This window comes from Channa argus, chromosome 22, assembly GCF_033026475.1.
Source record: "Channa argus isolate prfri chromosome 22, Channa argus male v1.0, whole genome shotgun sequence".
Classification (NCBI taxonomy): domain Eukaryota; kingdom Metazoa; phylum Chordata; class Actinopteri; order Anabantiformes; family Channidae; genus Channa; species Channa argus.
Window position 1 is genome coordinate 587,297 of NC_090218.1, and position 17,995 is coordinate 605,291.

At 38.6% G+C, this 17,995-nt stretch overlaps 1 protein-coding gene across 2 annotated transcripts in view; it reads right to left on the reverse strand.

The window, feature by feature from the left end:
- snx19a (sorting nexin 19a) overlaps positions 1–17,995 on the reverse strand; it is a 43,355-nt gene that overhangs the window by 8,365 nt on the left and 16,995 nt on the right. The window contains exon 11 of one of the 2 annotated variants that reach the window (XM_067491914.1): positions 12,121–14,651. The exons of the other annotated variant lie outside the window; for it this stretch is intronic. Coding sequence (XP_067348015.1) covers positions 14,624–14,651 — 28 coding nt within the window. The 3' untranslated portion in view covers positions 12,121–14,623. Of the gene's footprint in view, positions 1–12,120; positions 14,652–17,995 lie in introns of those variants that run through there. 2 annotated transcript variants of the gene reach the window in all.

Consider the following 17,995-nt stretch of genomic DNA (forward strand, 5'->3'; position numbering starts at 1 on the left):
CAGCGGGACTTTAAAATGTTAATTACAATATATAAGAAAGAGTAAATTTCCTCACATGGGAATCTCTAAATGTTGCAGGTTGTGTTAAGGTTCTTGCTTTACAAACATGACCTTCAGCTTGTACCTGCAAACCATTAACAGAAAGTTTATACCCTCAAAAGATGCTTCCAATAGTTTTGGCTTTACTCCATAATGTGGCATTTGATTAGCCTCATTTTCTCCAGATTCCAAACACTGAAATCCAAGAATAAATGTTCACATGATGCACTGAAGAGAAGTAAAATGTATTATTATTCTAGGATCGAGATCACTGAGACAATGCGGCATTTGCTCACAATTGCATTGTGATCACAATGCATTGAAATAAGAAAAAGAGCTGACAGTGAGGTGCATGTTTCTCTTTATCCCTTTAAGAAGACATTGTCATCCCTCTCTCCCTCTCTGTGGTCCTAAACTTAGCATAGCTCAGATGTTAACCAAACCAGCTCTCCCCCATTTATCTCAACTCCCACATCTGAATACATCTCTGGATGGTGGTGACACTGACCACAGCTGTAATGAGGACATCTGAACAGACATCTCTCAGAAAAGGATTCTCCTTATACTTAAGTAAAACCACATCTGGAGATGATCTGGAGATGAGAAACATGCCCATGTCAGATTCAAAGGAGACTTGAAATCATCACTATCATCAGTAATCAGTCAGAGTTCAGTCTAATGTTCTTTTGGTTGCTTCTTTTCAGTCTGAGGAGGTTTATCCTGAATTCAGCTGCACATGTGTATGCCTTCATGATGCCTCCTTGTTTAAATAAATTACAAGGACTGATAGAGGTAAAAATATTTTTCTGCTGTGTGACTGCTGTTACTCCTTGTTCATAACACAGCCTATGCAAAGAAAACAATGGACTGAGCAAGCAGAAAATAATGGAGGTGGAACCCATTCAAAAATTGCAGTTTTGATATATCCCAGAGTAATGGTTAAACCAGAGAGCAGGTTTTACAGTATGAAAGATAGCTGCCAGGCTTGATGAAGAGGAGGGAAAATATTACGTCAGCACCGAGGTCTTGAAATCGGCGGATATAATTCCTGTCCATATTAGCTAAATGGTCTGAGTAATCAGGAAATATGTGTTTGTATTAGCTGTATGTGTTGATTACGTTGATTGTCTACAGGCAACACTAATATGTAATTCAAGCAGAGGATGTTTAGACATTACAAGAACTAAGTTATAAAAGTTTTGGCTTCTATTTAAAAGAGTAAATTAACATTTTGGTTAATACACTTGTGTGCTATAGTTAGATGATCAATTATAATGATTTTTATATCTATTTATATCTGTCTATTTAAGTCATTGCTTAGTCTTAGCTTAGGATATGGGAGAAGAGCTGGCCTGGTTTTCCTCAACAGTAAGGATATTGTGCCACTAAGCGTGAAATTTGTTTAAGTTTTGTGTCTTTGGTTTTTCTTACTTAAAAACAAATTTTTAAATAAATTTGATTATATTTTTTGTTGTGTAAAATGTACAGAGTGTTAGGATTAGGATTATTTCTTTATTGGGACCAGTGGCTGGAGCCCGCTGGTTGCCAGGCTACCGGAGGGGTCTGGATATTTAGTTAATTTACTAGAAATTAATGGACTGAGAGTTAATATATATAGTTTACTGAGGCATAATCACACATTTTCATTTGGGTGGTTGAAACTAATGAATGCAAACCATTTTGAATGGTTTTATGGATATGTTTACAGAAAAACAGATGTGCAATTAAAATAACTTGGTCACTGTTATATTTTGCTTGTAGATGATGTATGAACCCAGCGCAATGTTTTCATTAGAAATGTGAGGATTTACTATATGAGTTTTGGAAGCTTTGTATAAAAAACTGTTGGTTTAAAGTAAATATTCACACTTAACACAAGCAAGAGAATGTCTTAAGGTCAGTGACTCCATGCGTAATGACCGAACCAAGCTACAGTATACTGTCGATAGGGCAGGGGACACATGAAAAATAAAAGTGAGGGACACAAGTACTGTTTGCCTCAATCACCAACACTTTCACCAACGCAGTTCAGTAAACCTTTTGTGAAGAGGAGTGGGTGTTGTGTTGTGTGTTTGTGCTTCACAATGCTTAAAAATGATTTATGATGTTTTGGCTCTACATAAAAATATATAGATACCAACCAGTCTCTTTATAATCTAAAGACACAGTGCAAGCAACTTCTTGAGCTGTCAAACCAATAGCAGCTGGAGTCAGACTAGTTCAACTGTTGATTATGTATTCCAGATAGATTCAGAGTAAATTCTGTGCACAATCTGAAGCCTCATGTGGCTCAAACCGGCCAAATTGTCCCCATCCAGCTAAAGCAATTTGTTAAAGAGGAGTCAGACAGAATGGAGTCTATTACTAGCATTATGAAAATCACATCTGTGCCAACAGAGTGCACTGAAGGTGTCCTTGGGCTCTGGAACAATAAAGTGTCTTTCAGCTTTAACATTAAAATGGTGCTTGGACACAAGCACAGAAATTCCTAAACTTAAATTTCAGAATCACCATAGAGTTAAGTCAGATCTGTTGGGAAGTCTGTAAAGTCTTCCTAACGCTTTTGGGAGGTCTTTAGATTGATTAATTTGTATCCTACTTTTAGTGTTGTCTGGAACATTATGTCCATGAAGTTGGTTTCAGACGCTGTGTCCATAAAATGTCAAGAATTCAACCACAGAAATTCAACCAATGATCATAGATTTGTCTTTGTTGTCATGTGGAAAGTTTGCAGACAGTATAGTATAAACACATTATTTGTCTTTTTAGCTTTTTGATTAGACATTTCATTTTCATAACAGATTTTAAGAACATGTGAGTGTAAAAACAAAATGTTCTTCGTTTTTTGCCTTTGAATTTATTGCATAACCCACTCGGATTTAAAGAGAATATTTGGCAGCAACAGCACAGATATGATCATGAATCATTTCTCTTCTCAACAAAATGTGACATCAGGCGTTATGATTAGTGATCAACACTGAAATATGAAGAAAGAAAAGGCGTTGGATAAAAGATATGTAGAAACTTTATTTCCAGAGAAGTTCCAGAGTCCAGATAAGCATAAAATGTAAAAAGAAAGAGAATGCAATGATTTTTAAACAAATTAAAACCTCTAAATGTATGGAAATAGTAGAAACACATGATATCAGTGGTTTGGAGGGGTGGGGGGTGGGGTGGGGGGTAAGTGGTTTGGTTAGACTAAATGATATAACATGGCAACACTTTTTACAGATTTATCATGTGCTCAGAATGCAGCAAGACACAAATTTATGTTGTTACATATTGTATTTTACATGTAATTAGCACATATGAAGATATTATTGTCTGACTTAGTCCTATAAAGACATTTTGACATAACCATTGTTATGTCCATCTTGTAGAGAGGAGAGAGGCCTTAATCAAAACCAAAAGGCCTGAGTGTTTTTAGTGCTATAAAGTTTTGCCTCACCAGACCTTGGCGCCTGTGAGCTCAGCACAGCCAGTAATATGTGTTTCATCTGCACCATCAGAGCAAAATGAGAAACATCGATCCAGACATGTTGCATGAATAAAATATATAATTTCCAAAAAGCCCAGTTTGAAAAGACATGCAGAAGGTGGGATGATGATTTAGTGACGTTGTACAGCAGATACAACAGATTAACCATGCATTATTATTTCACAACAAAATGCAAGAATTATGCCAGAGAACTGTCTCTGATAAATTCTTAGGACATCTGGTGGCAAAGGCTCCCTTTAGGTCATCTAAAGGTCATTGAGCTGAGGTCATGATCAAATCATGATCCTCCACCCCAGTATTTTACCACTAAGATGACATGTACATGTTGCTATGCAGTGATCTTTATTATTTCACACGTAGTGCTGCATGTTCTTCTCAAACACTTCAGACTTAGTCATCAGCCCGCAGAACATTTTCCAGTTAGTGTTAGTGTGTACTGTCGATACTCGTCAGCAAGCTTCAGGCAAGCAATGATATGTGTGTGTGTGTGTGTGTTTGTTTGTGAGTGTGATGTTACACTGGTTTCTTCTTTTTCTGCACTTCACCATGAGTTTTGCTTTCTGAAAAACTTACTTTGGAGTCACATCTACAGAGTATGTAGATATGGCACTCTGTCTGACTGTGGATAGAGTAATAAAAATTGTCTCCTCTCTAAAGACTTGGTTGACGTCTGCAGTTACTTGTGATTTGCAAACCACTTCAAAATGTTTACATGTTAAAACCATAGTAACTCTTCTCCTTTTATTGATAGGACCCCAGGTTTACTAAATTGTGAATATTAGAATAATGTATTACACTTAGACAAGGATAATAGTATGATGTGCTTATTATTAGTTCAAATATATTATGTTTGTGCATTATAGTAATTGAGTTGGAGATCTGATCATATTTCAGGTCATCTGAGGACATTTAACAATAATGCCTATACTACAGATGTTTTTATGAAAATAAATGAAAAACAATTTTGTCTGTAAGGATTTTTTATTTAGAACTTTTAGTTAGAATAATTAGTCTTTATACTGATCACTCACTGGTTAATGTAACCATAGTAAATGTAAAGGTGTGGTGTTGTCTCTTTAGAAGGACCCGTTGTGCACAGCTTCATGCTCTATAAAATGCAACCCCGCACATCAGTTTTAATGCCTGTAACAGGAAGCCCCTCAGGCGATTGTATATAGGTGATCTGATGAAGCGAGATGAAATGTACTGTGTTGATACACTGAGTCTATGGCTCTGTTTACTCACTGCTTCAATTTCAATTCAATTCAAATTTATTTATATAGCGCCAATTCACAACAAAGTCATCTCAGGGCAATTTAGAGAATAAAGTCAAGATTATAAAGAGAGAACCCAACAATTCCCCCTGGAGGAAGCCATAGGCAACAGTGGAGAGGAAAAACTCCCTTTAATGGAAGAAACCTCCAGCAGAACCAGGCTCAGGGTGGACGGCCATCTGCCTCGACCAGTTGGGGTGAGTGGAAAGGGGAGAGAGAAAAGAACAGAGCAACAAAAAGCAACAACAAATCATCGGGCAGATTGGTAGGACAGCTGACTCTTTATACTGATCATTTTGCTAAATTTTATACACATAATCATCTGCCAAGGAAACACAAATTAATGAATATTCACAGTCCAGTGTACTATTTGGAGATGTGACTCAAACACAAGGTAAATTAATTTAAGCCAGGGTGTAACGTTTAACAGTGTTTTTTCCCAAAAGTGTGAAAATGCTGGAAAAGTGGGGTCTGCCTATGTTCAGGCCAACACAGAGTAGTAGCGTTGTCCCTTCTGCAAACGGTCAAGCTCAAGCTAAATTGAACTGACATGCACTGTAAATCATTAGAACTGATTATAATATGAGGTAACCAATTTAAGGTAACAGATAGGGTTAAGATACACAAATAGTTTGGCAGGCAGTGTCAATCTGTTTAAAAAAAGAGTGTTTGAGCCTTCAGTACGGTCATTGCATTTTTGAAAGTTGTGCCATGTTGTATAACTGCAATTTTTATCTTCTGACGGCAGGCAGACAAAATTAAAGTTGATGTTGCTCGTTTCTGGTGCCTCCACTGCCCCTTGAGCGGCAAGCAGATCATAGTAAAGAGTGATAGTGCTATTAACAGAGGGGACAATAGCCACAGCAAAAAAAAAAAAACTTATGTTTGAATGTTAAAATGAGTTGGATCAGACAACAAAAAGTATTTGCAGTTGAAGTTTAGGAAAAAAATATTATTAAATAAAAAACAAACTAATACATGAGAGCAAAAAAGTGCTCAAACCCAAAGGACCAGTATCTAAGCCAGTTTTGATCCCAAACACAGCCACCACCCTACATGCCATTTCCTGAATCACCTTGGCAACCAGGTCATGTGTTTTAAATCTGTTGCCAAACTTGCTCTAACTGAACAATTACAGCCAAGAAGAAGTCAGAGCCAAGTGGACTGCGAGGCCCTACACACTTGGGAACCCCGCTCCCATTTATCCACAGCCACATGTAGCCTAGTTCTTGACACAGTTCCTTTAACAGCCGTTACAGTCCGTGCCTGTTTAGCCACAAGTTGATCCAAGGACAGATACAACTTAAGCAATGGAAAACACACATCTCCTGCAGCAGTGCGTCCTGACCCACATCCCTTTCCTCCAGCATGTCCTGTGAGAAAAGCAGAGTGAGAAACCACACTCAGCTACAGGAGGGAAGTGAAGTCTCACACATGTGTTGACAGACCTTTATGTGGGGATTACATGGGAAAAAAACAAGCCTTCTTGCTTTACCTAAAAGCTCCAACATCCTTGACTTACAATGCATCCAGAAAGTATTCCCAGTGCTTAACTTTTTCCACATTTTGTTATGCTACACCCTTATTCCAAAATGGAACAAATTCATAATTTTTCATCATCTACAAACAATACACCATAATGACAATGTGAAAGAAGTTTTTTTTGAAAACTTTGCAAATGTATTAAAAATAAAAAATGAAAAAATCCCATGTACATAAATATTCACATCCTTTGCCATGACACTCAAAATTGAGCTCATGTAAATCCCGTTTCCACTGATCATACATGGATGTTTCTACAACTTGATTGGAGTCCACCTGTGGGAAATTCCGTTTATTGGACATGATTTGGAAAAGCATATACCTGTCTATATAAGGTCCCACAACCAGTGCATGTCAGATGACAAAACAAGCCATGAAGTCTAAGGAATTGTCTGTAGACCTCTGAAATAGGATTGTATTGAGGCGCAGATCTGGGGAAGGGTACAGAAAGATTTCTGCAGCATTGAAGGTCCCAATGAGCACGTTGGTCTCCATCATCTGTAATGCAATTTGCCAAACTGAGTGATCGAGAGAGAAGATCTTTAGTCAGGGAGATGACCAAGAAATGGTCTGCACTTATATAGTGCTTTTCTACCTATTGGCACTCAAAGCACTTTACACTGCTTCTTATTTACCCATTCACACTCATAATCACACACATTCATACACCGATGGGGGAGCTGCTATGCAGCTGGCCAACACTCACCGGGAGCAACTAAGTTGGGGTTCAGTGTCTTGCTCAAGGGCACTTCGACATGTGACCGGAGGAGCCAACAACTGTGAGATTGGTGGACAACCGCTCTACCTTCCTGCGCCACAGTCGCCCACAGAACCCAATGGCCAATCTGAAAGAGCTCCAGCATGTATTTCTGGACAGAGGAGAACCTTCCAGAAAAACAACCAATTCGGCAGCACCAATCAGTCCTGTATGCTGTGTGGCCTGATGGAAACCACTCCTCAGTAAAAGGCACATGACAGCCCGCCCAAAGGATTCTCAGACCATGGTCTGATGGAAAAAAAGATTGAACATTTTGGCATGAATGCCAAGTGTCATATCTGGAGGAAATCAGGCACCACTCACCACCTGGCCAATACCATCCCTACAATAAAGCATGGTCCCCCTGCATGAAGCTCTGGGGATAATTTTCAGCGGCAGGAATTGGGAGAATGGTCAGGATCGAGGGAAAGATGAATTCAGCAATGTACAGAGACATCATTGATGAAAACCTGTTCCAGAGCGCTCTGGTCATCAGACTGGGGCGATGCTTCATCGTTCAACAGTACAACGACCCTAAGCACACAGCCAAGATAACAAAGGAGGGACTTTGGGACAACTCTGTGAAGGCCCTTGAGTGGCCCAGCCAGAGTCCAGACTTGAACACGATTTAACATCTCTAGAGAGATTTGAAAATGGCTGTGCACCGACTTTCCCCATCCAACCTGATGGAGCATGGGAGGTACTGCAAAGAAAAATGGAAGAAACTGCCCAAAAATAGATGTGCCAAGCTTGTAGCATCGCACTCAGAAAGACTTGAGGGTGTAATTGGTGCTAAAGATGCTTCAACAAAATATTGAACAAAGGTGATGAATATTTATATATGCGATTTTTTTTAAAATACATTTGCAAAGTTTTCAAACAAACTTCTTTCAGTTTGTTATTGTTTATAGAACTTTAAGGAAAACAATGAATTTAATTCATTTTAAAATAAGGCTATAAGATAACAAAATGTGGAATAAATTAAGCACTTTGAATACTTTCTGGAATACGCTCTGTATATGCTTCTATTGTATGCACATAATTTGGAGAAGGTCAGGTGATTTCTAACACACATTAAAACAATGCTCATGTGAACTTTTTGATGTGGGTATGAGGAGATAAAATACGAGGAAATTATTAAGAACACAGCACAATGTTTGTGAGGTCATCATTAGTTTATCTAAAGTTGTCCAAATCAAATTTATAAAACACCGCTGTGTTAGAGCAAAATATGGACAAAATACATGATTTGGATCAAAATGGGACCCAGAAATATGTTTGTCAGATGTTTTCTACAAAATATCCTCTAGACAGGCTTCCCTTGGGAAAAGACAGGAAGGGGCAGGAGGGCTGATCTGTGTGTTGTTTTGCTGCTATACACTTTCCATTATTATTGTTTTACAGTACTACTGCAAGGAACCTTGGAGTTATTTTTGATCAGGATCTGTCCTTTAAGTCACATATAAAACAAATCTCTAGAACAGCCTTCTTCCACCTACGGAACATTGCCAAAATTAGGAGCATACTGTCTCAAAGTGATGCCGAAAAACTGGTCCATGCATTTGTTACTTCTAGGTTGGACTACTGTAATTCCCTACTTTCAGGATGCCCCAGTAACTCCCTAAAGAGCCTGCAATTAATCCAAAATGCTGCAGCAAGAGTGCTGACTGGAACTAGCAAGAGAGATCATATTTCACCTTCACTAGCTTCTCTCCATTGGCTTCCCATTAAATTTAGAATAGAATTTAAAACCCTGCTTCTTACATATAAAGCTCTGAATGGTCAGGCTCCATCATATATAGAAGACCTCATAGCACCATATCATCCCAGTAGACCACTTCGCTCTCAGAATGCAGGCCTACTTGTGGTTCCCAGAATTTCCAAAAGTAGAATGGGAGGTAGAGCCTTTAGCTATCAAGCTCCTCTCTTGTGGAACCAGCTCCCAGTTCAGATTCGGGAAGCAGACACCCTCTCTACTTTTAAGTCTAAGCTTAAAACCTTCCTCTTTAATAAAGCATATAGTTAGTTATAGTTATGCTGCCATAGGCTTAGACTGCTGGGGGACCCACCCCCCAATGCACTGAGCTCCTTTCCTCCTCTTGACCCTCTCTCCTCTCCTCTCACCCCGCAATTCTCACCACTGTATGTCATTAACTCTGTGTGCTCTCTCCCGTAGTTGTCTTTGTCTTCCTCTGTCCCCCTCTCTCTGTCCCTTTCTGCAGGCGTCCCCCGGCTTTGAAGCTGTGTGTCTTCCAGCGTGCAGCTACTGGTCCTACCAATCTGCCCGATGTTTTGTTGTTGCTTTTTGTTGCTCTGTTCTTTTCTCTCTCGCCTTTCCACTCACCCCAACCGGTCGAGGCAGATGGCCGTCCACCCTGAGCCTGGTTCTGCTGGAGGTTTCTTCCGTTAAAGGGAGTTTTTCCTCTCCACTGTTGCCTATGGCTTGCTCCAGGGGGAATTGTTGGGTTCTCTTTATATATCTTTATAATCTTGACTTTATTCTGTAAAGTGCCCTGAGATGACTTTGTTGTGAATTGGCGCTATATAAATAAAGTTGAATTGAATTGAATTGAATTGAATTGAATTTTATTAAAATAGGCCATAAAGACCATGCTATATTAATGTTATCACATATTATTTTCTCTTCTTTGGAAATCACTGTATAATACCATTAGCATCTAACCTTGTAATAAGTCTGTGCTTTGTTTGTGTGTCGCATTACAGTGCTGCTCTAATGACGGGCAGTTATTACTGGCAGACGTACTACTAATATTTTCTAATTGTTTCAGGTCCTTTAACACCACTACTCACACTCTAAAACAGGCCATTTACAGTGGCAGGGCTGTATGCTCTGATGTCTGACAGCAGTCTTTTTAACATGAATATTTTTGCATGGGAAACCATAAATGGCAACAAATCTTACAAATCCCACATATGCACCTTCTTCAACAGATGGCATTCACCACCTGTTTTTCCTCACACAACCAAACAAGGCATTTGTAGGATTAGAATACTAAAATTCTTGCACAAGGCCCATCCTGTGCTTACAAAACATCTGCTTGCTGCTGCTGATGTTGTTGTTTGGCCGCATATATAACCCCTTGTGCACTTGAGATTTATTACCATGTGTCAGGGAGTCAGGATTACAATCACTAAATCTGTGTGTGTTACTGCCCCACAGAAAAGATGAGAAAGCAAAGGCGGTCTCATTTCCCTATTACTTTGTGGTGCCATTTAATGAATTAATCTGTTTTCTCAAACAGGTTATTAAGTAACACATAGTAAAACAATTTATTATTCTTTAAAAAAATCGTAGTTCAGTACATTCTTAAATCATTTACTGTGATATTTTTACTGCCTTTTGACATTGTTGGGGATTTTTGTTATCATTTTTGTGGAATTAATACTTGCATGATTGCTTCTCTTCTGCTTTGGATTGATTAGGTACATTTATTTCATTTCTACTACAATGAGTGGTGTGCATGGTGCAGTGTGATTTACAGAAGGAACCTGCTTAGCAGATGTACACATAAAGAGCTGGAGCCTATAAATTTCCATCCAAAACAAAATAGTTTTCTCTTAGAAAAGATTTGTTTTCATTTGTTTATGAGAACAGTAAACCACACATCTGATGCCAGCCTAATAAAGTCACTGCTTGGTTAGAGCTTTGCTGTTTTTCCCCTTTCAGCCCAAAGTACGAGGCACAGAAAGAATTATGTTGTACTCTAACATATTGTGGTCTGATCAGCCTATTAAACAAGTGAGCCAGGACCTCATATAATCAGAAGACTTGAATGAAAAAAATTTAACTTTGTTAAATTTTAAAAATATGGTAAAATGGTAATCTTTGGACTCAGTAGATACCATATAGGGTTATTTCAGTCAAACGAGGAAAGCGATTGAAAGCACCTGGTAGTAAGAGCAGGAGACAGACAGGTTGTCAGACTGTTCTGCTCTCAAAAAGAGGGAGGCCTCTTTAACTGTAAGTACATCTGTGCTCTGATAAACATGCCATTATTTCACATAAACATTGTTATGCACTGCGTAGCAGCATGTGGAGCTCAAAATTAAATAGAATTGCACTGCTTCTTTTTTGACACAGTGTATAAGTCTTTTGTCGGTAGAATCCAGACATTTCAGAGAGCATATAAGAGCAGGTAATGAACAGATAAAACCTCATAAAAAGTGTAATCGAAATATACAATTAAGTATTTTTAAGAACAGTACATTTGGTCTGTTGTTGGTGGTAGTTTCAGCTTAGTAATCAGTGAGTCTGCTTAGTCAGCCAGACCTTTGATGCAACACATCATCAGCATCAACATTGGATCTACAGTGATTGTTCCCACTAATTCGGCCAAAAATCTGGGGGTCATCATCGACGACCAACTGAGCTTTAAGGACCACATCTCGTCAGTCTCTAGGGCAGCAGATTTGCTCTCTACAACATCAGGAAGATCAGACCCTACATCACGGAATATACAACCCAACTCATTGTACAGGCGCTGGTCACATCTCGTCTTGATTACTGCAACGCTTTGTTGATGGGGTTACCAGTATCCACAATCAAACCCTTGCAGATGATCCAAAATGCAGTAGCTCACCTCATTTTTAATCAGCCAAAAAAGACCCATGTCTCACCACTTTTTAGATCTCTACACTGGCTTCCTGTAGCTGCTCGCATCAGGTTCAAAGCTCTGGCTCTTGCTAACAGGGTGGTTAACTCGACAGCTCCCGCTTACCTCAACTCACTCATTCAAGTCTACAATCCTTCCCGCCCGCTGCGGTCTGCCAACGAACGACGTCAAGCAAAACTGTTTAGCGCAATGATCCCACGATGGTGGAACGAGCTACCAAACGCTGCACGCTCAGCTGACTCACTCCCAGTATTCAAAAAACTGCTGAAAACTGAACTCTTCCGCATCTTCCTATGCACTTATATCTCTAAAAAAAAAACAATATCTAAATAAATATCTAAATATCTATATATATCTATATATATATATATAGATATATATAAAAATAAAAAACCTTTCTGCTCTCTTGCACTTGCATCTCGTGAACTGTGAACACTTTTCTGATAGGACTTTGCTTTGATGTTTTCTCCTTGACTTAGATTTTTGCTGCCTTGTACCTCACTTGTAAGTTGCTTTAGATAAAAGCGTCTGCTAATTGACTAAATGTAAATGTACGTCCTACATCTCACTAATGTTTGTGTTGTTAGGTGACATTAGAAGCCTAGTGTTGCCATTACGTTTCCACCATCACTTTGTATGCTTAACTACACCTAAATTATGTACTACCCTACCTCTGCACATTAAGCATTGTCCCTTTTTAAAACTAAAAAAGCACATTTAACAACCCATTTTTAATTCCCTGGCTTTCAACCCAGCTGTTCCTGTTCTATCGTTTTATTGTTTGCTCTTATTGTTACTGTTTTAAAGTGTTTGTGTTATTATTTAACTGAGTATGTACAGCACTTTGGTCAGCTGTGGTTGTGTTAAAGTGCTCTATGAATAAAGCTTAGTTGAGTTGAGAGTTGTGTTTAATAAAGACATCAAAGATCATGACTGCCAATGTTTTACCAGCTTAGAAATATTGTGTTTGTTGAAATGTGTGATTTTGGTGATCAAGATCGAGTCAAATTTCATGCCAAATGTATGCAGAAAACCAGAAACATTAATTTTTCCCACAACTATATTTGACAAGTGATCAGTCCAGATCATTTATAGTAAATGGCCACAAGCACGCACAAAACACAAGCATCTGTGGCACTAACTAGTAGAACATGTCTGTAATGGTGATTTACTGTAGTAGTAGTTGGGGATGTAGGAAGTCCTTAAAAGTACTTGAAGTATGTAGCTTGACTTTGTCTACTTTGCCTGACTTACTCTGACTTACTCAAAGAGTCCAGAGGTTGGAAAAGTTATTAACAGTACAAATAATACATAAGTAAAAAACCCATTATTTAACTATTTTAGCCAAATTTGCCAAAAATAAATTTTATGTTACCATCTACTGTGGTTGGGAGTGTATTTCCTAGTATATGATTATTTGAGCCTCTGTGGCCAAAGTTTAAAAAGTTATGGGACCATCAAAATTATGCAAGATTCCCTCTTATGTGGATCATTAATAATCTAAGGCTAATCTGTTCAGTAGGTGCTGAGATGTCAAAGTGGGGAGGTGGAACAGCCAATCAACATTTCAGTTCCTAGAGTGGAAAGTAAAGAAGTATTGGATCCTCAATTTCTCTTCCAGGATGTAAAACTGCAGCTGTATCTTTTAAAACTTTATTCTTTGTCAAGGAAATAGTTTGTTTGTGAATGCGGCGTATGTGTGTGTTTGCATGTGATCAGCAGATTCCTGGAAGACAACACAGACACGATGAATCCTCTCCTGCTGTCCAAAGAACTGGGTGTCCTAGGATTAAGTGTTTTGTCTATGAACTAAGAGAGTACTGATGAAACCACAGCACCCTGCGGTGTGTTACTCAAGCTGCTCTGCTAGATTTCTTCATAAAGCATTACCATCTGGCTGCAAACACTTATTAATGCGTCATAACCACTCTGGCAGCTTGTCACAATGTCAGTTGTTTTTCAAATATTTTTACGTCCCAAGAAAATTGTAAAACCGGCATCACATGAAAAGGTCATATTAGATAACGTCTTAATGTGATCATTGTGCCCCTAAATACTAATATAAACGGTGTCTCAAGGTACCATTTTGAAGGCTCTTTTAAAAGAAACTGAGAAATGTGGTCTACTTTCTTCTGGTAATTCCTGGCGATTAAGGTTGCAACAGGTGGATCCTGTTTGCATGTTTGCATGTTTATTTATGTGAGATTGGTGGCTAGCCAGCTAGCCATCATGCTAACAAAACAAAGGGCAAAGTTTTTATTTAATGTGTTACATTGCATGGCTAGCAGCTAGATCAGCCACTCAGTTGCCCCCTTCCAACTGGGAACTGCTGATGACATAATAACAAGTCAATAGACCAGTAGACCAGATCATCTAATTTTGGTTCGGCCTTCATTGACTTACATAGTCTACAGAGGCAAGATACCTACAAAGAGCATGTAGAATATATCTTTTAAAGGACGCCCTAAAACTGAGACACAGCCAAAGAAAACTGTATATACAGTATGAAGAAGTGTATGACAACGATCCTTTTCCATGTTATCACTGCTCACTTGTTCCACTACCCATAAACTCTAATCTTGTCAACATTTCCACTTTGTCAGGTTACAATAACAGCAGAACCATGCAAATTTTTTTAATCATCATTGAATGTTTTTCACCCGTCAGCGCACTGTAGTTACAGACTGATGGTGCCTGGGACTTTTACTCCAGGGTTCCTGGAGGTTGACTCACAGCCACGTTGTAATGGAGTCAGCTTCACATCATTGTAACCCCAGTGCTAAAGCACATTTTCTTGGCTTGGCATAAAAACAGCCATCAAAGCAGGAAAACCACATTTGCTCTCTTGAGTGTTCCACTATCTCAGACGAAGCCCAGCTCAAGGATCCCTTCTCCAAACTATAGAACTGGAAAGCAAAGAAAAGACAAAGGGCTTTAACCAGTATAAAAATATCTAGAAATTTTGTAGGTTATTTTAGTTGCATTTTGTCCTTGTTTTTAAAGTAATGTGATTAGTTTTTTCAGTTACAAGTAATGTTAGGTCTTGAAATTATACATTTTCATCCAGTACTAACATTTTGGGAGTTGTTTGTTTAAGTTTTACTGACAGCTTGGTGGAAGGTTTTGTGTAAAGTGTTAATATGTGGATTTGAGATTTTTTTATTGCCTTCACATAGCACCAGCAAGTTGTCTCCCAGTTTTCTCCCAAGCTAAGTAAGATAACTTCATACTACAGACAAGACATTGGCATTGACCGTCTCATATAACTTGGCACCAGAACTGTGGAGAAAGTAGAAATATTCCTTTAAACATGCCTTCTTACGCACAAATTAGGGGCTTATTTTTTATTCAGGTTTTCTATTGAAATAAGGTTTTTTAATTTTCAATTAAAGGAAATTTGATTTATAATATTTACGCTAATATTAATGGATTTTTATGCATCTGCTCAACTTGGCTCAACTGTACTCTACCCTGCTCACCTCTTTTTTCAATGCACCCTCTGATTTTCATTATAACTTTGCATTAAGCCACGATGATGTCACAATCATCACGATACACAGGAAAAAGGATCATTTTGAAAAAATTCTGTTCCTAATGTGACTGTTTGTCACGGCAAAGAGGCCGAAAATAGCAATACTAAAGCCTGCCGTGTTTTCAAGTCACCTCTTAGTATTGCTTCTGCTCGCTTGGAACTTCAGCAGAGGTCATATTAAAAAAGTACCAGACCGAGGTACTATCCACAACTTTTGCTCAATTAAAAACGTGAGTAGAGTCAAGTCATTTTTGTGCAGTGGAACCTAAAACAGAGTATAAGAGTATGTGATACTGTTGTACATGCAGAAAGAAATCCCACCCAAGCCAATAGGACAGACTTATTTTATTATTAAAGACACTATTATTTAATACATTTGAGGTGACTGTGGCGCAGGAAGGTAGAGCGGTCACCCACCAATCTCACAGTTGTTCAATCCCCGCCTCTTCTGATCACATGTCAAAGTGTACTTGTGCAAGACACTGAACCCCAACTTAGTTGCTCCCGGTGAGCTTTGGCAAGCTGCATAGCAGCTCCCCATCGGTGTGTGAGTGTGTGTGTGTCAGCGAGTGCGAATGGGTGAATAAGAAGCTGTGTAAAGCACTTTGAGTACCAATAGGTAGAAAATCACTATATAAGTGCAGACAATTTAACATTAACAAATGTACAGTAAATCAATTGTACTAAGACACAACCAACCACCCATCCATCCATGTCAATGGATACACCCTGGACAGGTCGCCAGGTTATCTCAGGGCCAACACAACGACAACCTTTCAAATTCACCAAATGTTAGGTTAACTGGAGTCACCAGGCAACCTAACATGCATGTCTTTGTACTGTGGGAGGAAACCTACACAAGCATGGGGAGAACATGCATAATCCACAGAGAAAGGCTGCAGCTGTCAGCTACCTTTCCCCTTGCCCAGTTCACACAACATCCAATTATGAACCGTATAAACCGTATTGTTGTTTTTTTTGTTGTTGTTTGGTTTTTGTCATACAAAAACATTTTTTAAGGCAGCTCTTTCACTCTTTCACATATTTTTTTTTCTACTCTGTGGAGATGAATACAAGATCATTTCATTTTCAGATCTGAAGAACACATACATTGCTATACTGATTAGCATCAGTATTACTACATATTTTGTCACTACATTCTTTCCACAGCAGACAAGCAGCTTGACTGTTTCCACTCTGTATATCACAGAACCATTTTTCTTATCCCTAATACTGCTTCCCTTAAATCCCAAGTCTAAACCTAGTCAACAGTCAAAATTTTTTTTTGTCAAGCCAGAACATAGTTCTATAGTTACACAATATTTTGTACAGAGGTTCATACCAAATTAAGAAAATATGTTGAAAGCATGAGAATGTGTAGTCCGACTCATAGTACCTTAAATTATGTGTGAAACTAAACTGAGCGGACTCCAGAGCTGATTACTCTAACCCTCATAAAAGATTTGTTGATCTACAAAACTGGCAGAGAATCCCAGCAACACTATTAACTTCAACCTTTCTTCCATTTCTGGATATTTTTCATGTAATTGGCAGTAGTGAAACCAAGTAAAAAAAAATATATGTTCAATTATCCCTGACGTGTTTGGCTGTGTCCCAGAATATTCACATTTCTAATGAAAGACGGTCTGTGTTTTATTAAAGTGGGCCCTAAAATGGTTCAAAGCAAATCTCCAAACAAACCCATCTGACTATCTGAAAGTTGATCTATGATCTGTCTGAAGACCCAATCCTCCTTAAGTTTACAGGTCTGCTCTGATCAAAAGCCTTTCCTAAGAGATCGGTGTCCTTTTCCCTACTTACAAAGATCTTGGAAAACACTCAACTAAGCACGGATACCTCCTCCATCAAGTCCCCAATTGAATATCCTAAACTGCATATTTTAAACTGACCTGATTGCAGAGTGATGTCAGCAATCAAAAAATAATTGAGCTTACATAATCTTTGAGTGCTTTTGCATCTGACTCTGTCAGAAGTCCCTCTCTATTCACTCATTCACTACTCCCTGTGTAAAGTACACTAAGTACTTCACTTAATGATAAGCAGTCCATTGAGATTTTGGACACTTGGTAACCATTCTCACGTTGCCTCATCACTAACAGCTGTTTGAGCTAAGCAATGGTGATTTTCTCATCTGTAAAACAGAGCATAAGCTGTTGGATTCTTAGCAGAAAGTAGCATACATGCCATGCATACTCCTTTTTTTTTGTTCCACTGTGGAAGTTTTGAGAGCATTATATAGTAGAAAGATTTACACACTGAACATTCAGACACTGCTGCAAAATGGTGAACAAACTGCAGTATATAGTGCATAGTGAGTAGGGAGTGATTTTGGACAAGGCCCTTGTGCATAGATGGGTTTCCGAGCAATGCCGTTAGCTAACTGCATGCACATTTTGGAGGTGGACAAAAAATCAAAGGGAACTAATGAACAGATTAACTTGAATCATTGTTTCGTGGTGGTAAAACAGACAAAAGAAATGAGAAAAACATGGTTTTTGTCCTAGGAGGGGAACCAGAATGATCCGTTAGCTCCAGCAATCTACTAAGAGCTCTGGATTTTATAAGACTCTGGAGGGATTTCCACTGAAACTACAAGAATAAAGTCTTATATTAAGATAGGACAATAATTATTGAACCATAAGATATTTTTACATCCCCAGTCCCACTTAATGAAGACATAAGATTGAAAGCTAATCC